Genomic DNA, 25,047 nt, shown 5'->3' on the forward strand with positions numbered 1-25,047 from the left:
AGAATAGCTGAATGGATAAGAAAGCATGATCCACACATATGCTGCCTACAAGAGACCCATCTCAGAAAAAAAGGCCTACACAGACTTAAAGTGAATGGCTGGAAATAAATTTCCCAAGCAAACGGACAGGAAAAAAAGACAGGGTAGCAATATTCATATAAGACAAAATAGACTTCAAAAAAAGGGCCATGAAGACAGACCCAAGAGGTCATGTCATAATACTCAAGGGAAGAATCCACCAAGAAAACATAAACATTGTAAACGTGTATGTACCCAACATGGGAGCACCCAAATACATAAAAAAATTCTTAGAGGACTTCAAGAAAGATATTGACACCAACACAATTATAGTAGGAGATTTTAACACCACACTGTCAAAAATTAACAGACCTTCTAAACAAAATATCAAAAAACATATTGTGTCATTGAACAATGCCCTAGATGAAATGGACTTGACTGATATATATAGAGTCCTTCATCCCAAAGAAGCTAAATACATATTATTTTCAAATGCACATGGAACATTTTCAAAGATAGACCATATAAGAGGACACAAAAAAAGCCTCCACATATTTAATAAAATTAAAATCAACCCAAGTACTTTCTCTGACCTCAAGGGACTGAAACTAGAAACCAACACCCCCCAAAAAACCCAAAACACCCAAAATCATGGAGACTGAATGGTATGCTATTAAAGAATGAATGGGTCAAGAATGAAATTAGGAAAGAAATCAAAACATTTCTGCAAACAAATGAAAATAAACTCATAACAATTCAAAACTTATGGGACACAGTGAAGGCAATCCTGAGAGGGACATTTATAGCAATACAGGCATACCTAAAGAAGACAGAAATATTTCAAACTAACAACCAAACCCTATGCCTCCAGGAACTCGAGGTACAACAACAAAGACAACCCAGAGCAAGTAGAAGGAAATAAGCAAGATGAGAGCAGAATTAAATGACATAGAGACTGAAAGCACAGTTCTAAAAATCAGTGAATCCAGGAGCTGGTTCTTTGAAAGATAAACAAAATCAATGAACCTTTGAGGAGACTCATTAGAAAAAAAAGAGAGAGGACCTAAATAAACACAATCAGAAATGAAAGAGTAGAGATTACAACTGATACCACAGAAATACAAAGGATTGTAAGAAATTACTATGAAGAACTGTATGCCAAGAAATTTGAAAACCTAGGTGAAATGGATAAATTTATACAAAAAGATAATCTTCCAAAACTCACTGAAGAAGCAGAAAGCCTGAAAGACCAATAACAGCACATGAAATTGAAGCGGTAATAAAAAAAAACTCCTGACACACAAAAGCCCTGGACCAGATGGTTTGACAGGAGAATTCTAAAAAGCATTTAAGGAAGAGCTAACCCCTATCCTTCCTGGACTATTCCAAAAAATCCAAAATGATGGAAGGCTCCCAAACTCTTTTCATGAAGTGAGCATCGTCCTAAACCCAAAACCAGAAAAATATGCAACAAAGAAAGAAAACTTCAGGCCTATATTGTTGATGAACATACACACTAAAATCCTCAAAAAATATTGGCAAACTGCATTCAACAATGTATTAAAAAGATCATACACCATGACCAAGTGGGATTCATCCCAGGGATGCAAGGATGGTTCAATATTCGCAAATCAGTAAATGGAATACATCACATAAACAAAAGCAAAGACAAAGCAAAATCACATGATCATATCAATAGATGCGGGAAAACCTTTCGATAAGGTACAACACCCATTTATGATAAAAACACTCAGCAAGTTTAGTGGTGCGGGTGTGGGGTGGAGTAGAAGGAGGAAATTGGAATCACAACTCTACTGTCAAAGGTTCCTACATCTGAAAGAACATTCCACAGGAGGCTGGAAATCAGAGTCAAAGTCCATCTAATCAATCTAAATATCAGATTTCTTATCTGAAAAATGAGAAGGCTGAATTTTATGATCTCTAACTAGTCTAAAAGTAGAACTTTTGTGATGTGAGGTAGGTTTATGTAGAAGTGCAGAGGCAAACACAAAGAGCTAAGAAGGTGGGAAGCAAAATGTTACTATGGTGATCAGAAAACCACTGTGAGCCCTGGCTGGTATAGATCAGTAGATTGAGAGCGGGCCTGCAAATCAAAGGATTGCAGCTCGATTCCCAGTCAGGGCACATGCCTGGGTTGCAGGCCAGTTCCCAGCAGGGGACACACGAGAGGCAACCATACATTAATATTTCTCTCCCTCTCTCCTTCCCTTCTCCTGTAAAGATAAATAAATAATAAAAAAGAAAAAAAGAAAACCACTGTGAGAGAAAAGAGGGAAGGAACTAAAGAAAATGCCTCCATAACTCTAATTATGTCAAAAGATTAACTAAATGCATTAAAAAGAGAAATTATAGTTGTACAGAAAAATCATACTAATGCTTCAGATGTAAAGAGTCCATAAATAGAAATAAAGAAGAATTCTAGAATCACATTGGGTCACCACTTTCCTCAAAACTGTATTAAAAATTAAAATGAAACTACTTTTGCACAAAGAAATAATGATCTTAAAATTGAAAGGGTGATAGCAGTGTTGATGGATTTCCTGGCCAATGGAAAATACTGACTTCCATGTGTTTGGTTAAGAGCACTAACCAAACTAGTGATACAGGGTGCAGCCGGGGGGGGGGGGGGGGGGGGGGGGGGCAAAAAAAGATTTGGAATGGTGTCCAGAATTCAAAGTATATAGGAATATTGGAGAGACATATAAGATGTCCTCACGGGCCCCCCCAAGGGACCAATAGAGCAGGGCCATTGAGAGCTGTTTTGCATAACAAGTTTTGTAGCTAACCCCTAGAATGGCCATTTAACATATCTATAACCTTTAACTGGTTTCATAGATATGTTAAATAGCTGTGGCCAAGTTTTGAGCCAGAGCGACGGGAGTGGCTTCTACCCAGGATGGAACTAGGGCCTGCGGCCCAGAGTGAGAGGGCCTGTATGAGAGCTTGGAAAAGACTGGCTCCGGGAAATGAAGGGTCCCCACTTGGCCAGGTGAAGACAGAGCCATGCGGTTTGGGGCAGAGTGAGGACCCCCTCTTGGTTAGGTGAAAGAGGGAGCCACATAGTTTTGGCAGAGTGCGGACCCCCTCTTTCCCAGTTGAAAGGGAAAACCATGCAGCTTTGCCAGAATGAATATCCCTGCAGCCAGGAGAAGAACAAAGCCACATGCTTTTGGTGGAGTGTGAACCCCTACAGCTTTGGTAGAAGAGGCCCACTCGGCTTTGGGGTGCCCCCTTTGGCCGCGTGGCCTGGAAAGCAAGAGAGACTTTGACTGGAACTGGGTACAAAGAACTCTTGCCAGTGGACCATGAAAGGGTACCACAGTATTTTGGGTTAACTAGAGATCCTGCACAGTGACACAGCTGATGGTGCCAGCGGCCTGAAACACAGACATGTGCTCTTTTCCTGATTTAAGGTACCCGGAGTTGGGACAGTGGGAGAAGGGAGTGCTGTGTGGTTGTAGGTGTATACCCTAAAGGACTTTGATATTTTAGTGGAGGTGTTAGGCCTGAATAGCATTAAATAAACATTTTGTTTCTTTTTCACAAATCTCTGGCATTGAAAGATATCTTTCCAATTGGCGGCGGACAGAAGAGCCCAGTAGATATTAGTATTTTGTCCTTGGGAGGGGCCCCTGTTCTTGAGCAGTTTTTGGCATCCCTAGGTAGGCCAGTATTGTACCCACCTCAGACCTCTTTTTCTGTAACACTAGGGTTTGCAAGAACAATTATAAAGGACACATGGACAATAACAAGGTGGCAGTGGGGGTGGTGCGGAAACAAGGGAGGGAAGTGGGAAGAGCTGGGGTGGTAGGGAGAGATGGGAGGGAAAGGCAGAAAACTGTACTTGAACACCAATAAAAAATGTTTAAAAGAAGAGTGCTGCACTAAAAGAATTTTACTACAGTAAAATTCACTTCATTATTCAAGAGAAACTATATAGTATCTAGCATGTGCTTCTGCTGGATGTGAGAAGGGACACAATGATGAAAAAGATACCTATACCCTAACACAACATAATACAAAACATATGACAAATACATGAGTAAACACAGTCTTATATGATACAACTGGGTTAAGCAAAAGTTAGGGGTTTGAAAGAAGAGTTAAGAGTTTTTGTGTTTGTTTTTATTTTTGAAAGATAGCAGTTCCTTCACATATTCATTGACACTACCAAAGTCAAGAATTTCTAAGGACAAGTTTAGATGCTTAATAAAGAACAGCAGTCCCTGAACCATCTGCTTTGCTCGAAATTAAAGATCTGTCACAGGCAAATTTTCATTTTACTCCAACCCTGTGAGAATATTATTGTCAACTGGGGTAGGTAACATTTGGTTTGTCACTGACATGGTGAACAAACTATACTTTCTAAAATGGCTACCATCAGTGCCTCTTTTGGGTGAAAAAAAGAAAAAAAGGCAAACTATCCTGAGTCCAATAGTTACTCACTTTCAGCAAGTTTCTTTTTTCCTTTCAAGTGTCCTGTCACTAATCTTCTGATGAAGAAATGTACAAAGCACAGCATCTAAAGTGAACAACAGAACTTTGTTACAGTCAGACAAAGATACGTGACAGAATACCCTGAAAGGTTTTTTTAAGGAAATCATTTTGCAAACTCATTCCATTAAAAAGAAAACTGCAGATAATAGTAGCCCAATACTATATAATTTTCCTCTTACCTGGTAAGGAACAATACTGCCATGAGCTGTGCCCCAACGTTCTGCTTCCTTTTGGGCAATAAGATAATTAGCAGCTACCTGGGTTAAACATGCCACCTACCAGGAAAAAAAACAAAACAAAAAGCTAATGTATCTATACTCACTCATTACCAAAAGGTTATAATATGAAAGTTCTAATTTGATTTTACTTTATGTCATTGTAGAAGAAAAAAGAGAAAAACTCCGAACAGGTTAGAAATACACAGGTATACATACTTTCAACATACAAAGAAAGGAAGAACAGTATTACATTATTGCATGAGTCTAAGTACTGAGTGACAATCACCTAAGACATATAAACACAGAAACAGTTAGTTCCTGAAAAAAATCATCGAAGGCAGAGGTTGACCCAGCAAACAGATCCTGGTCGAGCCTTTACCATCAAAGCCTACATCAGCAACCTGTGCATTCCTATCCCCTCTCCACCTGTCCTTTTACCTTTCATCAAATTGACACAAAAAGAGACTGTGTCATCACTGAGTAGGTGAACCAAAGCCAGGGGCCACATTCCTCTAAACTCATCATAAATAAATAAATAGGACTTTATTTTGTTCAATTTAGTCAAGTTTTCTATTACTTGCTGCCCAAAACATTTTTACTAATACAAAGGATCAAGATTATTTGACGTTTTTGTGCATGGGTAAATGATCCTCATTTAAACAAAAATTACTGTACCTTTCCCAACTTGCTTCTGACCCCATGCCTTAAAGAAGCATAGTTCAATTAAAGTGGTCATCTAAAACTTCTGATTCTTGTAATATTTCATATACAAATCTTGAAAAACCCCAAGTTCAATTCCACATGAAGATAACATGAAGATAAATGACTTGATTCCTAGAGGTCAGCCACAAAAACTTATGTTCCAGTGAACAGCCATGCATCCAAGGGTCCAAATGACCTAATAACTTTTCAGTTTCCAGGAAAAAAAAAAGCTTCTCAACTCAAAACATAATCAAGATATAGCATGGGCTTGCTTTTCCCATTCTAAATTATCAGATGTGACTGAGAGTCTACCAAGCCAGCAAGTCAAACATGTTCCACATAGACATTGGCTCCTAGAACACCTCAAGGGGTGATATTTCAAGGCTTGGTGCCACAACCTGTTATTGCCCTCAGCTTGGTATGGCAGCTGTGCCTTAGACAAGGGCTACCAGTAGGGCTTGGCCCGAATGCATCTCCTTGCAGCAACAACCATTCTCCTTTAATATATTCTTGGGATTTACACTGACTTTTATGTTCATTTACTGCTCTGTTGAAATTGGAACTGCCTTATGGCAGCTGGTTTGGCTGTACTGCCCAGGTGGCAAAACTAATAAACTTTGAGTCATCTACTTCTAGACCTCCATCTGTTCTGGACATTTGAACCATGGAGCATTCCAAGGCTGCCTGGGGCTGCCTAGTGTTAGTCACCATTTCAAAGATCACTTCTGTGTCTCAAAATGGAAAATCGGATCAACGTTTTGTAGTAAAAATGCACTGGATGGGAGGTCCAGATTCATGATTTCTAATATTGGTCAACCTCTGAGTAGCTGTAAAACTATAGGTATATAATTTAACTACTCTGACCTTCAGATACATTGTCTATAATCTTCAGCATGTAACCTAAACAAATTTTTCCACTCCTATATCAAATCACATTAACACATGAAATCGTAATATATAAGCAGATAATACCCCTATGTGCTCTGACTAAAGCAGAGGCAGGCCTACCATGTTACCTCATCAACATGAACACAGAACACAATTTGCAAAATAGTAAGTGGTCTTAAATTTGCTTCCAAGTTCTCTACACTTCTGACTCTATGATTCTTCTTAAAAGTCTGGCAGATAAAAAGATAGCAGGAATGCAATAGTAGTAATCTTCCTATGAAGGCTTTTCCTGAAATTGGGGAGATATTCTTCAGTCTAAGGCTTTTCTATTTCTTATCTACAAGAAAGGTCCCTCTTTGATTTAGCTATTTTGGGGGTGGGGGGTAGGAGTGCAGGGTGGAGGGAGTTGTTCCTTTCAAATAAATTCTGGTTAAAGCACTAAGGTGCTCTGGTGCTACTGGAGGCAAATAATTCACTTTAATAAAAGTAATTTTTTCCAAGCAATTAATCACAACAGGCTTGGTATTTCCACTTCTCTAATTTCCAAGTCAACTGCTAGTTAACATGTCAACATCAGGAAGGGCTACATGAGGTAGCAGACTGACTGGATGACCACAGGTTAACCTGTGAATACTAGATTGATCCAAGACAACTGCCAGGGGTAGGCATGGGCTAGATTCTACCCTGCTGTCCTCATTTCTTGCCCACTACCACATTCTTTCTTCTCAATTTTGGCCTCTGTGCTCTGTTTGACTTTGCCTTGATGAGCTATCTTCAACAACTATTTAATAAAAATAGCCCAATGTAGAGCTAGTTTGAATGAAAGATCAGTGCTCATATCATATTTCAAAGAATATTTCCTTTCTCCACACAGTTCTGACTCATGAAAACCAAAAACATTTCAGAACTAACTGGGTCCCACTGAGCAGAAAGATTAAATAAGATTTTAAGCCAGTTGTCAGCCAAAAACAAAGGACGATTTGTCAGTAAATATTCAAGTGGCAAAGTCAGGGGAAAAGAAATCTACTTTGGCCTTGGTCAGGTGGCTAAGTTGATTGGAACATCATACTATGTAGTAAAAGTTTCAGGGACTGATTACTGGTCAGGGAACATACCTGGGTGGTGATTTCGATCCTGAGTCAGGCATGAATATGGAGGCAACTAATTGATGTTTCTTTTTCACATTGATGTTTCTGTCTCTGTCTCTCTTTTTCTCCCAATCTCTCTCTACCACCTCACCTCTCCCTTTTTTCCTCCCTCTCTGCCCCCCCTCCATTTCTCTTCCTGTAAAATCAATAAACATAATAAACATATCCTTGGGTGAGGGTTTTAAAAAATTTTACTTTGAAAAAGAGAGCAGCTGGGCTAAACTTAGTAACCCAATGTTTAAAAGGGGTATTACAGATCTGAAAGTAATCTACCATTTATAAGGATGTATTTTAAGGCAGGAGATGGGGGTAAAAGTCAACAGCTATGATGTGATTCTGTATGAAAAATCAGAGGTTTCCTGGCAATTAATGACAAATTTTCCAAAACCAAAAGAACATAGGATGTGACTTTTCAGTTAATAAGTACATACTGTATAGTCACTCTAAATATTGCATTAGATCATTACTTTCATCCCCTAAACTCAGGCTCATTATTTCATCATGTGGATGCTATATAATTTACTCAGAATGCTGCCTTTATATGGATTCATCCAAATAAAAAAAAGCCAACTGTGGTTTAATAATAAATATTCTGACAGCAAAACTATTATTTTAGATAACATAGTGGGTCCTGATAGTCTTTGTGTCTGACCATAAAACCAGTGGGGTGGTCAAAGTGTATCCAAAGGGCACAGTCCCAAAAAGCTTGAGGAATAAGACACCCAATTATTTCCCAAAGCAGCTTCATGGTGTCTGCCACCATATAGTTCACTCCTACCAAATTAGGATCAAGCTGCAATTATAGAATCTTTCATCTCAAAAGTTCAAACAAGTATGACAGGTAAAGTGAAGAAAACAAGACTAGAACTACAGTCCACTGCATCAAAATGGGTAATTCCCCTCACCCCTTCTCTCTGGCATATATTCTGGCCTCTAAGAAAGCTGGACTAAAAACCAATTATGCTTCACTTCTGTACTTGTCCATATCTCTGTCCATTCTTCAAAGTCCATTAAGTGTCAACCAATCCATTAATTTCTCCCATCACCCAAGCAAATAAAATATTTTCCCTGCCTCTGAATAAATATAAGACCTTAATTTCCCTGAGTCCTGATGCATTTTTACAGTCAACCTTTTAATACAATTAGAATTATAAGATGAAAAAGTTAGACCTGGCTGGTGTGGCTCAGTAGATTGAACGCCAATATGTGAACCAAATGGTCGCCAATTCAAATCCCAGTTGGAGCACAGGCCTGAGTTGAAGGCCAAGTTCCCAGTGGATGGTGTTCGAAAGGCAGCCACACATTGACATTTCTCTCCCTCTTTCTCCCTCTCTTTCTCTAAAAATAAATAAATAAAATCTTTAAAAAGAAAGAAAGAAAAAGCTGGAAAGAAAGAAAAAGCTGGTTTTGCACCACAGTTACCTGGGGAATTCCCCAAACTACTGAATCAGACACTCCAAAAATGAAGCCTCAGAGTAAATACTTTAACCAATGCACCATTAATTGCATACAAGATATAACAACCAAAGCCTTAGGAAAGTGTAGTCAAATTCCTTAATATTACAGATACATAAATAAAGGAACAGAGAAGGAAGATTACTTATCTGAGGTCACAGAGATGGCCACTGGCAGAACTTCGAACTACTCCAACTATACTGCCTTTCTCCATGTCACACTATTATTTAAATTGGGATATATCACTACTTTTAAATTGGGCTCTATCTCAGGGTAAAAATTATGTATTATAACCCTTTGTATGTTCTCATAGCACCTAACATAACAGCTTCCATACTAACTTTTTAAACACATGAATAAATTAATACAGGGTGCGGCCAAGGCGGGCGGGGGGGGGGGGGCAAAAAAAAAAATTTGGAATGGTGTCCAGAATTCAAAGTATATAGGAATATTGGAGAGACATATAAGATATCCTCACCCCCCCACCCAGGGCGAAGGGACAAATGGAGCAGGGCCATTGAGAGCTGTTTTGCATAGCAACAGTTCTGCAACTAACCTCTGGAATGATTATTTAACATATCTATAACCTTTAACTGGTTTCATAGATATGTTAAATAGCTGTGGCCAAGTTTTGAGCCAGACAGAAGGGAGTGGCTGCTACCCAGGATGTAACTAGGGGCTGGGCCCCTGAGTGAGAGCGCCTGCATGAGAGCTTGGAAAAAGATGGGCTCTGGGACCTGAGGGGTGACTGCCCAGGTGAGGGGAGAGCCACGAGGTTTGGGGCACAGTGAGGACCCCCTCTTGGTTAGGTGAAAGAGGGAGCCACGTAGTTTTGGCAGAGTGCAGACCCCCTCCTTCCCAGGTGAAAGGGAAAACCATGCAGCTTTGCCAGAATGGATATCCCTGCAGCCAGGAGAAGAACAAAGCCACATGCTTTTGGTGGAGTGTGAACCCCTACAAGCTTTGGTAGAAGAGGCCCACTCAGCTTTGGGGTGCCCCCTTTGGCCGCGTGGCCTGGAAAGCAAGAGAGACTTTGACTGGAACTGGGTACAAAGAACTCTTGCCAGTGGACCATGAAAGGGTACCACAGTATTTTGGGTTAACTAGAGATCCTGCACAGTGACACAGCTGATGGTGCCAGCGACCTGAAACACAGACAGGTGCTCTTTTCCTGATTTAAGGTACCCGGAGTTAGGACAGTGGGAGAAGGGAGTGCTGTGTGGGTGTAGGTGTATACCCTAAAGGACTTCGATATTTTAGTGGAGGTGTTAGGCCTGAATAGCATTAAATAAACATTTTGTTTCCTTTTCACAAACCTCTGGCATTGAGAGATGTCTTTCCAATTGGCGGCGGACAGAAGAGCCCAGTAGATATTAGTATTTTGTCCTTGGGAGGGGCCCCTGTTCTTGAGCAGTTTTTGGCTTCCCTAGGTGGGCCAAATATTGCCCCCCCCCCCGACCTCTTGTTCTGTAACAAAATGACTAATTATTCTTGTATATTTATCTTATTCAACAGATAATAGGTGCTGTTTTGTTAAGGCACTATGCTAGATACTAGGTATACATAAGTAAATACAAAAGATTGCCCCCTCTGTACTTAAGAATAGTGAAGAAGACAACTAAGCAAACAGTTACAGGAACCCACCTGGGGGAAGAACATGGAGGGAACTTTAAAAACAAGGAGAATAACATGTGTGAAAGCCCTAAAGCTGGAAAGAGATTGGCATAGAGGATAAAAAAAAAAAACACCTGACAGTAGGCTAATGTAATTGAAGTATGCTAACAAAGAGACAGGAAATGTAAATGGAATGGTTGGCAGAACCCAGATCATGCCAGCCCTTGCAGATCATGGTAAGGAGTCATTCTTTACACATCTTTCAGAATGATCACTTTAAAATCACAAGTCATATCATTATCATCCTTCCACCTAAAACTTACGGAATTTCCCACTGCATTTGAAATTAAATCCAAAGAATAAACTGAAAGGAGGCAAGATAGAAAAGGGACCAGTTATGGATATTGTAAGAATCCAGGCAAACCATAAGTTGATGATAGTTCAAACTAGGATGGTAGCAGTGAAAATGGAAAAATTAGTGGATTTAAGAAGTATTCTGGGGACCAATTGGACAGAACATGTGAAAGATTGCATGGGAAGGGGATGACAGACAGAATGATGAGGGAGAGGAAGGAGCCAAATGTAACTCCCAGATTTCAGGCTGAATATCAGGTAATCTATTAAGACATTAACAAAAAGAAAAAAAAAAAGGAAGTCAGAAAGAGAAAGAAGTTGAAAGGAAAGGAAAATAAAAGTCCACCTTTGAATATGTTGAATTGGAGAGGACAGCAAACCAATCAATTGGGCTGGAATCATAAACATATAGAACATACTTAAAGTTATCCATCAAGAGGCAACATAGAGAGATAAAATAAGAGAAACTGGAAAAAATATAAAACAAAAGAAAATCTCCATGTCAAAATAGCCTTTCTCCTAATCACAGGTATGGTCAATGATGTAAGTACAAACTACTAGTGTTACCGAACAAGAGGAAGTCCAAGGGAGGGGCAATACAATATTTGGCCCACCTAGGGATGCCCAAAACTGCTGTACAACAGGGGCCCCTCCCAAAAACCAAAATACTAAAATCTACTGGGCCCTTCTGTCCGCCGCCAATTGGAAACACATCTCTTAATGCCAGAGATTTGTGAAAAGGAAACAAAATGTTTATTTAATGCTATTCAGGCCTAATGCCACCACTAAAATATCAAAGTCCTTTAGGTTGTACACCTACACCCACACAGCGCTCCCCTTCTCCCACTGTCCCAACTCTGGGTACCGTAAATCAGGAAAAGAGCACACGTCTGTGTTGCAGGCCGCTGGCACCATCAGCTGTGTCACTGTGCAGGCAGGATCTCGAGTTAATCCAAAGTACTGTGGTACCCGTTCATGGTCCACTGGCAAGAGTCCTTTGTACCCAGTTCCAGTCAAAGTCTCTGTTGCTTTTCAGGACCCGCAGCCAAAGGGGGCACCCCAAAGCCGCGTGGGCCTCTTCTACCAAAGCTGCAGGAGTCCGCACTCCACCAAAAGCATGTGGCTTTCTTCTTCACCTCACCAAGAGGGGGTCCTCACTCTGCTGAAACCGCGTGGCTCTCTCTCCATCTGGCCAAGTGGGGACCCTTCATGTCTCGGAGCTAGTCTTTTCCAAGCTCCCACACAGGCCTTCTCACTCCGGAGCCCAGACCCTAGTTTCCATCCTGAGTCCTCCTAGTTTCATCCTCAGTCCCTGCTAGTTCCATCTCCCTCAGGAGAGCAGCCCCTAGTTCCCATCTTGAGTCCCCCCAAGTTTCATCCTCAGTCCCTGCTAGTTCCATCTCCCTCAGGAGAGCAGCCCCTAGTTCCCATCTTGAGTCCCTGCCACAAACTTCTCTCTTGCTCCAAACTTGGCCACTCCTATTTAACATATCTATGAAACCAGTTAAAGGTTATAGATATGTTAAATAACCATTCCTCCAGAGGTTAGCTCCAAAACTATTGCTATGCAAAATAGCTCTCAATGGCCTGGCTCCATTCATCCCTTCCCCCTGCGGGTGAGGACATCTTATATGTCTCTCCAATATTTCTATACACTTTGAATTCTGGACACCATTCCAAATCTTTTTTTTGGGGGGCCCCCCCCTGGCTGCACCCTGTATCACTAGGACCAATTCAAACACCTAAAAATTGGGGGCAGGTTAAATAAGACATGATATCTATATATAAGAGACAAAGCAGGCACTGAAAATAATACAACAGAAGAATACAGTCTCATTTAAGAAAATGTGCACAACTCTTTAAAAACTTTATTTTAAAGCAGTTTTATTTTTTTATTTAAAAATTATTTTATTGTTGTTCATTTACAGTTGTCTGCATTTCCCTCCCATCACTACCCCCCACCCCAGCCAAACCCACCTTCCTCCCTTGCTTTCACCCTCCCCCTTCGTTTTGTCCATGTGTCCTTTATAGTAGTTTCTGAAAACCCTTCCTGCCATTGTTCCCTCTGGGTATTGTTAGATTGGTCTAAATTTCAGTGTCTCTGGTTATATTTTATTTGCTTTTTTCTTTTGTTGATTATGTTCCAGTTAAAGATGAGCTTTAACTGGAACATAATCAACAAAAGAAAAAAGCAAATAAAAGTTTTAGATTTACAGAAAAACTAACAAGATAGTACAGAGAGTGCCCACATATTCTATACCTATTTCCCCTATTACTAACATCTTACATTACCATGATACATATTTTCAATTAAAGAACCAATATTGGTAAACTGTTAATAATTAAAATCCATATCTTCAAATATCCTTAATTTTTTCTTAATGTCCTTTTTCTATTCAAAGATACCATCCAGGTTAACTACCATATTATATTTACTCATTGGCTCCTCAGGCTCCTCTTGGCTGTAGCAGTTTATCATGCATTCCTTGCTTCTAATGACCTTGACAATATTGAATAGTAATGAGGTATTTTGCAGAATGTTCCTCAACTGGAGGCTTTTTAAATGTTTTTCTCATAATTAGACTGGGATTATGGAGTTTTGAAATGAAGACCACAAAAGTAAGCACCATTTTCAAGACATCATATCAAAGGTATATCAACATGATTTACACTATCAACATGATTTATCACTTTTGGTGTTGACCCTGACCACCTGGGTGAGGCAATGTTTGTCAGGTTTTTCCACTGTAAAATTAACCTTTTTTTCCTCCCCTGTCCACACTCTCCTCTTTGGAAAAAGGTCAAAATGCACAGCCCACACTTCAGAGGCGGGCAGTCATGATCAACTCTGCACAAGATATCTGGCTCTTCTCCCCTGTTTGTTTAACCATTTATTTATATAATCATAAATGTTGGATATTTATATTATACTTTAGATTATAATACAATATTACATTATTTTGTTGCTCAAATCATTTCAGATTTGTACTTTGGAAACTCTTTCAGTTGGCTCATGTGTCCCTGACATATACTCCCCATCACTGTGAGGTTTTTACTTTTAGCATTTCCATCTTCAAAGCACTATAAGATTGCCTAGACTCACCTTTATGTGCTTTATTCCAGTATTACAAGAAAGCATAAAAAGAAGAGGAGTCACAGAGTAATGAAAGGGACCTAATAGTTATTTTGATGCCAAACAGCACCTAATTAATTCTCTCATTTATTCAAAAACCTAGTACGATACCAACTGTGTACCAGGAACTGTTCTAGGCACAGGGGATAGAGCAGCAAATAAGACAAATATGGTCACATTCTCATGAAGCTTACATGCTAGTGTAATGTACATTCACACATAAAGAAAGAGGAAAATATCAAGAAATGATAAGTGATATTGAAGAAACTGAAACAGAATCACAGAGAGGGCTCTTCTAGACTAGCAGGTTAGTGAAGACCTCTTTGAAGATGTTGCATTTAATCTGAGACCTGGAGAAGGCACATAAAAACCAAGGGGAAATCTTTCCAGGCAACAACATCAACCAATTAAAAGACTTTATTGTGGTAAATGCTTACCATATTCAGGAAGAGAAAGAAGGCCACTATAGCTAAACATAGTAAGTAAAAGAGGGAGTAGTATAAGGTGAGGTCAGGAAGGTATGCAAAGGCCAGATCACATAGGTTCCTGTAGGCTGGGGTAAGGATCTGGGACATTATTCTAAGCATCATGGGAAGCCATTGATTCATATAATTAGATCACCTGGATTTTATATGGAGTAAAAATGGTTAATGAATGAAACCAAATTACTTCATATGAGATAGGTGTTACAACTTCCACATTACCAGGAGAAAATTAAGCCTATGGAGAGTAAGTATCTCTTCTAGATCTCACAGTTGCTGAATAGTAAAGCTATGACTAACACCCAGGTCACTCTACTGTCTACACCATCCTTACACCACTACCTCCTTTATGTTCAACCTCTCTGCTCCCAGCCCCTCTCACCCTAGTAGTACTTGACTTCACATCTATATCCTAGGTTATGTCCTTGGGTTCCCCCATATCCCTGGAGTGGGCTGGAATCCCTCCACAATTTCTCAGCTGTCTTCTGCATTTGTTTAGAAAGCACATCTTTAACTCAATCAACAATTCTCCTCATGCCCTTCTAGTCAACCTCACTCATTTACCAACTATAAAATTCTTTCTAGGAAACAATATGTTAGAAGAACAATGAAGAGGCTAGCATTCATGGAGAACAAACTTTTAAAAAGAGAAATTTATCCTCATGTCGGAAAGACCTTTTGAAACCCTGATATCTCTCTTTCTCATCCTAATACCATTACTTTGCATTTCAAACTTCCTATACAATTTAGTCTGCTACACTTTGTCCCTCATACCTTATAGTGAACTGATTCCTTCAAAATCAGTAAGGCCAAGAAGAAAAACAGTCAGGAGTAGAGAAGGTATTTCGGCTTCACTATGTTGAAAAAATAGTAAGAATTCTACCTATTCATACTACATTTGCCATTAAGATTCTGGTCTTTACTACTAATAAAGCTAAAACTTATTAAACACTTGTTGTGCATTGTTCTAAGCATTTTATGTGAATTATCTTATTTAATAATCCTGACAACTATGCAAGAGAGGTACTTTCATGAACCCATTTTTTAATCCTCACCTGTAGAATATATTTACTGATTTTAGAGAGAAAGGAAGAGAGAGACAGAGAGAAACAGATGAGAGAGAGAAATGTCAGTCGCCTCATGTATGCCCCTCAACTGGGGATCAAACCCACAGCCTTTTGGTGTACTAGACAAGATGATGGTCCCACAAACTGACCTGCCCAGCCAGTGCTCATGAACCCATTTTACGAATGAGAAAACTGAGGGATAGAGTGGTTTAGTAACCCACCCATGGTTATACAACTACTAAGTAGTCAAGGCAGGACCTCAACACAGCTAGTCTAAATTCTGGTAAACTCTACTATAATATATACAAATCAGATGAATTAAATTTCGGAATGGCCTTGTCCTGGAAAAGTTTTATTGGACTGACCTACTTGGTAAAGACAGTGGTGATTAAGCATAGTTTTCAATTAGGTAAACCTCTACAGATAAGTTTGACCTTAATTACTACATAATACAGGTCCAGCAAAAGTAACCCCTGTGTGACTGTGGTTGGTAGCATAATAATATGGGTATAATAATTTATAGTTTTAATTTGAACATTTCACCTAAAATATCATATGGTATGCTGGAGTGGGATATTGTTATGTTACAGAATTACATGCTTATGATTTTGTAATAAAAGATTTTGTAATAAAAAAAGGGGTGTTATTTGTGCCAGACCGTGTACTTAATGTAGTACTCATTCAGAGTTTTCTGCTTTGCTGCAATTACATCTTGGCTTTTATTCCAGTGTAACTAGAACTAAATTTCAATCAATAAACATTTTACCTATAGACACTGAAAAAACAGTAGAGCTTTTATGTAATTTGTAAATCTCTATTTTTATTAACTTAGCAAAGAAAAAACATTATTGTATCCTTCTCTTCATAACAATTTTTAACTTAATGACAAGAACACATACATTTCACATTCTTCTGAATTATCACTAATGATAGTTAAAAATATTGAGGTTTATTTTATATAATGAATGCTCTAAAGACATAGTTGCATTATACTCAGAATAATTTTTCTAATCTGCTTTAATCAAAGCCAGACATATAAGGAAACCAGATATCAAATGCCAGAAAGTAGGCCAGACAGTACAGACAGAAATTTCAAAAGCATGTTTAGGATAATACATCAAACATATTTCTTACCATGAACCAATGACCCAGACAATCATACTAAAAAAATACTTACAAACAACAAAAACTATGTGATGAGTATGTGAAAATGAAGGAAAGTAACACTTAATGGCATTACTTATTTATTTTTCTTCGTGATGCCACATGTTCAATTTCAAAAGTCTTCTTCAAATATGATTTTACATTTCAAACAACTTAGTTCTTTAAATGTCTGTTTTTAGAAGAAAATAGTACATTGCTCTGTAACTCTAGTTTTAAAAAGAAGTTTGAAATGAAAGCTGCTTTTGTTTATTGCTTCTTGTGTATTTGGCAGATATTTAATAAGCACTTACAATATGTAAAGCACTCTGTCAGATGCAGTGGGAGATCACAAAATAAATAAAATACAGTTTCATCTTGGAAGAAGGTTAAAATCCAAAATAGAAATAATCAGTGCCACAAGAGACTTTTTAAAAAAATGTTTTATTAATTATGCCATTACAGTTGTTCTATTTCCCCCCTTCATTCCCCTCCACCCTGCACATCCCTTCCCACCATTCCCCCACCTTTAGTTTATGACCATGGTCTCAAGTTCATTAGATTCTATACTTCCCATACTATTCTTGTCTTCCCCCCTATTTTCTACCTACCATCTATGCTACTTATTTTCTGTACCTTCTCCCCCCTTCTCCTTCTCCCATTCCCCTGTTGCTAACACTCCATGAGATCTTCATTTCTATGGTTCTGCTCCTGATCTAGCTGTCCTCTTAGTTTGCTTTTGTTTAAGGTGTGGTTCTTAATAACTGTGAGTTTGCTGTCCTTTCACTGTTCATCTTTTTTATCTTCTTTTTCTTAGGTAAGTCCCTTTAACATTTCATATAATAAGGGCTTGGTGATGATGAACTCCTTGAATTTGATCTTATCTGAGAAGCACTTTATCTGCCCTTCCATTCTAAATGAAAGCTTTGCTGGATAGAGCAATCTTGGTTGTAGGTCTTTGGATTTCATGACTTGGAATACTTCTTTCCAGCCTCATCTTGCCTGTAAGGTCTCTTTTGAAAAATCCCCTGACAATCTGATGGGAACTCCTTTGTAGGTGACTGTCCCCTTATCTCTTGCTGCTTCTAGGATTCTCTCCTTCATTTTAATTTTGGCTAATATAATGATGATGTGCCTTGGTGTGTTCCTTCTCGGGTCCAACTTCTTTGGGACTCTCTGAGCTTCCTGGATTTCCTGGAAGTCTATTTCCTTTGCCAGATTGGGGAAGTTCTCCTTTATTATTTGTTCAAATAAGGATTCCACCTGTGGCTGTTCCTCTTCCCCTTCTGATACCCCTATAATTTGGATGTTGGGACATTTAAAGATGTCCTGAAGGTTCCTAAGCCTCTCCTCATTTTGTTGAATTCTTGTTTCTTCATCCTTTTCTATTTGGTCACTTTTTTCCTCCTTCTGGTCCACTCCTTTGATTTGAGTCCCAGTTTCCTTTCCATTACTATTGGTTTCCTGTACATTTCCTTTCATTTCAATTAGTTTAGCCTTCATATGTTCCTCTAATTTGTGACTAAAATCAACCAGTTCCGTAAGCATCCTGATCACCAGTGTTTTGAACTGTTCGTCTGAAAGTTTGGCAATTTCTCGTTAGATTAGATTTATTGGCCCTGGGGCTCTGAGTTGTTCTTCAGTCATGTTTTGATCTGTTCCTGCCTGTTACGTATGAGGAGAGAAGCCTTAGTTGTTCACCAGGGTGGGGCCACCCAGGTCACTGGTTTGTGACGCTGTATGTGGGGGCAGGGTCAGAGAGGGACAATGGTGGTTCCCTATGCCGCTTCCTGCCAATGGGGCCTGTGCTGTCTGTGGTCTGTCTCACTGCTAGCTCCTTCACAAGTTTATCTGCACGCGAATCTGTGACCACGATCAGCCCTCAGTGGGTCCACCCACTTCTCCATACCTGGGATCCACCCACGGCTGCTGGTGCACCTGGGTTGCATGCTCAGGTCGGTCCGGTGGATCTTTCCTGCCTGACCCCACTCTGCTGCTGGCTCTGCCCCTCTTACTGGTTTGGCTGAAAAGTAAGTTGTTGTCAGACTTCCATGTAGTTCAATTTTCTGTGGTTTGGCTGCATTTTTGTTGCTAAAACTTTGTTTTTTTTTTAAACTTGGTTGTGCGAGAAGGTACAGTGCTTACCTACGCCTCCATCTTGGCGGAAGCCTCCACAAGAGACTTCTTTTTAGAAAAATCAAGTAGAAATGAAAAGTGATATCTGAGCTGACACTTTAATAAAGAGAATTTAGTCATGCTGAAACAAGAAAAAGGACCTTCTGTTTGAAATATTATGAATCAAGTCACAGCAGAAATGGAAAAGTATTGCTACTTTTCTGAATGAATTCATTAATGAATGGAAATAAAAACTAAAACAAGACATTAGATGTGATAACCAAGAAATCAGAGTTGATCACTAAGATGCAATATCAATAAAGCAGTAGGAACAAAAGCCAGATTAAAAAAAGGGCTACAGTATGAATGAAAAGAATGTGGGAGTTACAAGAATATTTTAGATGCTATATAAAGGGAGAAGAAGAGAGACTGTACAGATAAGCAGGAAAATAAAGTTTTATTTTTGAGGATAAAAACAAAAACCCTGAAGCTCATTTAAATATACTAGGAAAAAGAATTAATTGAAAGTGTGGAGTCATAAGCAAGATCACAGAGGCTAAGTAAGAAAGTACAAGTGAAGGGTTTATGGGTTTCAAATGTCATCTCTCAGTGAAGTCTTTCCTAACTCACTTAGGTGAAGTCACTTTCTCTTCTGTCTCTCTGTCCACTAGAATGGAAGTTTATCGTGGCTCTGTCCACTGGAGTCATACAGAATAAGACCATTCAGTATTTTACTACATTCTGAATGGGTAAACATAGATAGAGGCTGAGTTAGATAGCAATGTCAGGCCCTAAGGCTTCATATTCAGGGTGACAAAAACAACAAAGGTGACTTAGGGAACAATAAGAGAATCTTAAGTGGTCAAGACTTTATCAGGCTAAAAGTGAGTGTATAATGTTGTTAAAAATTAATGGATGAGCACAGAGATGAATTCTTCCCTTAAATCATTACTGAGATGGGGTGAGTCTGCAATAGGGGGGCCAAAAGGTTCTACAAGGGAGCAGTAGGTAGTTTAAAGGCTAATAATGTGAATAAAGGCTGATACCCATAGACCCTTATAGATCTTCTTTGTTACTCCATAGACCCCCAGATGCTGTTTCTTCTACAAAAAAAAAAAAGTCGTGGTTCATTTAGGGATGAAATTCATACAGTTTGTTCAGTTACACTAGTTCAGAGTACCTTCAATTCTCTATTTGCCACATTTTTTCCTCTACTTCTGATCACCTGTTTTTATGCTCTCGTGGCCTTTAATCAAAAGGGAGATTGTGTTGGGTGGGCCTTATCTAATCCAAAGAATCTTAAAGAAGGTAAAGCTCACAAAGACATGTTCCTGCTGGCCTTAAAGATACAGCCTCTGTGAATTCTACAGACACAAGGAACTGTATTCTGCCAACAACCTGAATGAGTTTGAAAGAGGACTATGAGCCCCAAATGAAAACAGCACTCCAGCAGATCCTTTGATTGCAGCCTTTTAAGACCTGAGCAGAGAAACCACCCTTTTCTGCAGTCCTCAACCATGGAAATTATGAGATAATAACATATTGCTATTTTAACCTACATTTGTAGAATTTATTATGGAGCAATAGAAAACTAATACATTGAAACCATTGAAGGGAATGACTAGACTGAGGAATCAGAGGGAAAGCAGAGGACAAGGGCAGAGCACTGGAGTCAAAGGAGGGGCCCCCCCAAAACAATAACAGGGTAAAGGTAAGAAGACTAACAGAAAAGGTGGTGTCTGGAGACCAAAGGAGCAGGATGTTAAAAGAAATGGTGGTGAATGGATATCAAATGGCCAAGTGAGGTCAAGAGTAATGAGAATGAGAATCTTGGAATCAACAAAAAGAAATTAGGTCAACTAGGGAAGATGGTGGTGAGGTAGGTGGGAGCAGATCCCACATCTCCCTGTGCCCAGCTGGAACACTTAGCCAATCTTCTGAGGAACAAAGAGAACAACCAATGGAATCCCAGCTTATATGAAGTTTGGAGGCCAAAAAATTGTAGACATTAAAAAACAGTCAGTGAAGAGATTGCATTGGGGCACTAATAGTCCCTTGGTATCTGCTCAGGGACCTAGGCTATTGTGGCCCTATGCCCAGTGCCTGCTGCAGGATACTGTCCAGTTAGATCTTAGAGCAGGGAGGGTGGCCTGCACCAGTAGGGGATCTGGATGCTTGAAGCCACTGGGGGGAATAGAGATGAAGTGGGAGACGCACAAAGGCCGTGTACAGCAGCTGGGACTGTGGACACTGACTAGATCATTACCAGAGAAACTGGGGAGACAAGTGACACCTGGACAAGTGAGAAGACTTGGGCCATGTCAGACCCTGACCCGATAGTCTCCAGACTTGTTAGAAAGTTGGGCTGTGTGAAAAGCCCTGTGCTTGTTAAGAACAGTATACTTAAACAAAAGGGTTTTTTTTTTTTATTTCTGTGTTTTTGCTTTTGTTTTTTCTCTAGGGCTGGGTCCCTGCAATTTGTATTTTTTTAATTGTTGTTCGAGTACAGTTTTCTGCCTTTTATCCCCATCCCAGTCCACCCCCCCCATTCCTCCCCACCTCCCTCCCATTTCCGCCTCCCCTTGTAATTGTTCATGTGTCCTTTATACTTGTTCCTGCAAATCCTTCCCCTTTTCCCCTGAAATTCACTCCCCTCTCCCTTCTGGTCACTGTCAGCCTATTCTCAATTTCAGTGTCTTTGGTTATATTTTGCTTGTTTGTTTTCTTTTTTTTAATTAATTTTATTTAGTTATTTTTCAAGTACAGTTTTTTTTGTCTATTTCTCCCACCCCACCCTCCCCCGCCCCTTGCTCCCCACCTCCCTCCCTAAAAAACTGTTTTCTTGATTAGGTTTCTGTTAAAGGTGAACCTATGCACCCCAATGTTCATAGCAGCACAACTTACAATACTGGAAGCAATCTAGGTGCCCATCAGTAAATGAATGGATCAAAAAACTATATTACATTTACCCAATGGAATTCTATGCAGCAGAGAGAATGAAGGAGCTATTACCCTTTGAGATAGAAAGAATGGAACTGGAGAGCATTATGATGAGTGAAATAAGCAAGTCTGTGAAAGACAAATACCATATGATCTCACCTTTAACAGGAACCTAATAAACAAGGGTTTTTTTTAAATTTATTTATTTTAATTGTTGTTCAAGTACGGTTTTCTGTCTTTTACTCCCATCCCAGCTCACCACCCCCAGTGCTCCCTACTTCCCTCCCATTTCCACCCCCCTTAGTTTTTGTCCATGTGTGCTATATACTTGTTCCTGTAAACCCTTCTTTCCCTTTTCCCCCGAATTTCCCTCCCCTGTCCCCTCTGTTTTTTTTTTTTTTAAACCCTGCTCACAACTGTTTTGTAAGAACTCTTGAGCAGCAGCTGGCTCTCCCTGAGGTTGATTTGACCTACTCATCTGCCCATGGTGCAGGAAGCTTGCCAGGCAGCTGATTTGCCCCTCTCTCCCTGAGGCTGATTTGAGCTGCTTGCCTGTGCCTGATTAGGGCCACTAGCATGGCAGCTGAGTTTTGCCACTCACCTGGAGCCTTACAGGGGACACTCACCCTGCAGCCGATTCTGGCTGCTCAAGGCACCACTCCCCCCAAGACTGATTTGAGCCAATGACCCAAGCTTGACTGGCTCTGCTTGCCCAGTGGTGGGCTCCCAAACAGCAAGGAGGAGGCACACAGCATGAACCTTAGCAAACTGGTGAGAATTAAAGGCACAGGCCTAGTGCACAAGGACAGTGGGGGCCCAGCAGCTCACAGAAGACCTGGGCAGGAGGCTGGGCAACTGTGAATATTGTGACCCAGACCTAACCCCCATCCTGGCAAAATCATAGGAAGGGACAAAAGTAAAGCCCACCCCCCCTCTTCCTGGGGCATCCAGGAAGACCAGCAGAACTCATTCAATGAGTTTAAAGTCAGCAGAAGGCTTATTTTTTTTCTTTACTCTCTTTTTTTTTCTCTTTTTATTCCCCCAAGTGAGACAATAATACCTTCAAGTTGTGAAAGGTCCAGAGACAGATATAAGGTGGGGCCATAAAGCTAACCACAAAAACTGAGAAAATGAGATAAATTTCACTTTGCTATCCCATAGAACTGGCATTTTATTGTTTACTTGAATTATTATTTTTTTCATTATGTTTACTTCTCTAATTAGTATTTTATTCTCTTTGTTTAGTTTTCTTTATTTTATTTCTGTTTAATTGATTAACTAGTTTTCCTTATTCTCTCTTTCATATTGTATTTTAATTTTCCTTCTTTCAGTTCACTCATGTTCCAATAACACACTACTTTTTATCATGTACTTTCTATTCTTGTTACCCAAATCAGGTATTTCTTGTCATATTATTCTTATTCCAGTATTATTGTAAATAATTGTTCCATACAATTGTGAATACTATAACTTTCCCTGATGTTAGCCCACTTCACTTCATTCCTGACTTTATTCACTTTATTACTGTTGTGGCTCACTCTATCCTCTAACATACTATACCTATGTATCCCTTACTCTCACTATACCTCATCATCGAATCTCACACAAGTGCTCTGTTTTCTGGATTTAGCTCGCAATCCTCCTCTGTCTAGCAAAAGTCTTATCTCTTTCAACTTTTATAAAAAGTGGCTAGTTAGGTAAAATATCATGATTAATGCTATACTTATCCAAAAAATCTCCTATTTCTTCTCTACTTGTTGGTTCTTTCAATCCCATAGAATACTCTCCTGCTGTCTTAGTCCATTTTGCCTACCCCCTGCCACTAATCACATACAAGAATAGGTGGAAGCTATGAACATCAGTACACCTGCTGGAGGAGAAAAAACCACAACAAAGGAATAACCAAAAGGTAAAAACCCAAGTACAACAAGAGAGACCACACAAACAGAAGAAAGGACAACACTACAGCATCCACACAAAGAGATCAAAGTGACCACACAACTGAAACCCACAAAATTTCTACCACAGAAGTTAACCCTACAAAGTCAGCTAAACACCAGAAAGCAGAGAAACAAATAAAAAGTCACCTAAAATGGGGAGACAAAAAAAAAAGGAACTGCAATCAAAATGAATGAAATACCACCCACTAAAGAGCTAAATAAAATGGAGGTAAGTGAACTATCAGATATAGATTTAAAAAAAGGTTATAAAGATCCTCAAGGCACTCACAGACAACAACAAGAAACTGAGTGAGAACTACAACAGTATGAAAAAGGAAACAAATTATAAACAAAACCCAGGAAGAAATGAAAAATATAATCTCAGAAATAAAAAAACACAAGGAATTACAAGCAGGATGGATGAAGAAGAGTACCAAATAAGTACATAAGCTGGAAGACAAGATAGAAAAACACACCCAAGTAGAGCAACTGCATGAAAAACACTAAAAAAATATGAAGATAGCTTAAGGGAACTCCAAGATACCATGAAACACTAGAACATTTCAATCAAACGAATATCAGAAAGAGAAGAAAAAGAATAAGGGATAGAAACCTGTTTGGAAAAAAAATGACAAAAGACTTTCCAAACCTGGAGAGGGAAAAAAGCAAGCAAGTTCAAGAAGCACAGAGAGTCCCAATCACAAAGAACCCAAAGAGGCAAAAATCCAAGACCTATCATAATTAAAATGCCAAATATTAAAGACAAAGACAGAATCTTAAAAACAGCAAGGGTAAAACAAGAAGTAACATACAAAGGGTCTCTGATAAGGCTAGCAGCTGATTTCTCAGCAGAAAGACTGGAAACCAGGAGAGAATGGCAAGAGCTATACCAAGTAATGAAAAACAAAGACCTGCAATTAAGATTACTCTACCAAGCAATCCTCTCAATTAAAATGGAAGGCCAAATAGTTTTCCAGACAAAAGAAGACTAAAAGAATACATCTCCAGCAAACCAACCCTACAAGATTTACTAAAGGGACTACTATAAGAAGAGAAAGGAAAGCTGTGAAAGATAGAGTAACACAGGTACACAGTGGGAAAAATGAACAAATACCTATCAACAGCCTTCAGTGTTAAAGGATTAATTACTCCAATCAAAAGACATAGAGTAACTGAATGGATAAGAAAATATGACCCACAAATATGGTGCCTACAAGAGACCCAGCTCAGAACAAAAGACCTACACAGAACAAAAGACGTGAAAGTAAAGGGCTGGAAAAAAATATTCCATGCAAACAGATGGGAAGAAGAAGCC

The 25,047-nt window shown here is 39.4% G+C and overlaps 1 protein-coding gene across 1 annotated transcript in view; it reads right to left on the reverse strand.

Moving 5' to 3' along the window:
• The window catches only part of SUGCT (succinyl-CoA:glutarate-CoA transferase), a 1,120,941-nt gene that overhangs the window by 950,249 nt on the left and 145,645 nt on the right, over nt 1–25,047 (reverse strand). Inside the window, 1 exon segment of the mRNA XM_053662950.1 lies at nt 4,716–4,811. Coding sequence (XP_053518925.1) covers nt 4,716–4,811 — 96 coding nt within the window.

The sequence above is a fragment of the Artibeus jamaicensis genome, unplaced genomic scaffold, assembly GCF_021234435.1.
Source record: "Artibeus jamaicensis isolate MK-2021 breed Jamaican fruit bat unplaced genomic scaffold, CSHL_Jam_final contig_311, whole genome shotgun sequence".
Classification (NCBI taxonomy): Eukaryota; Metazoa; Chordata; class Mammalia; order Chiroptera; family Phyllostomidae; genus Artibeus; species Artibeus jamaicensis.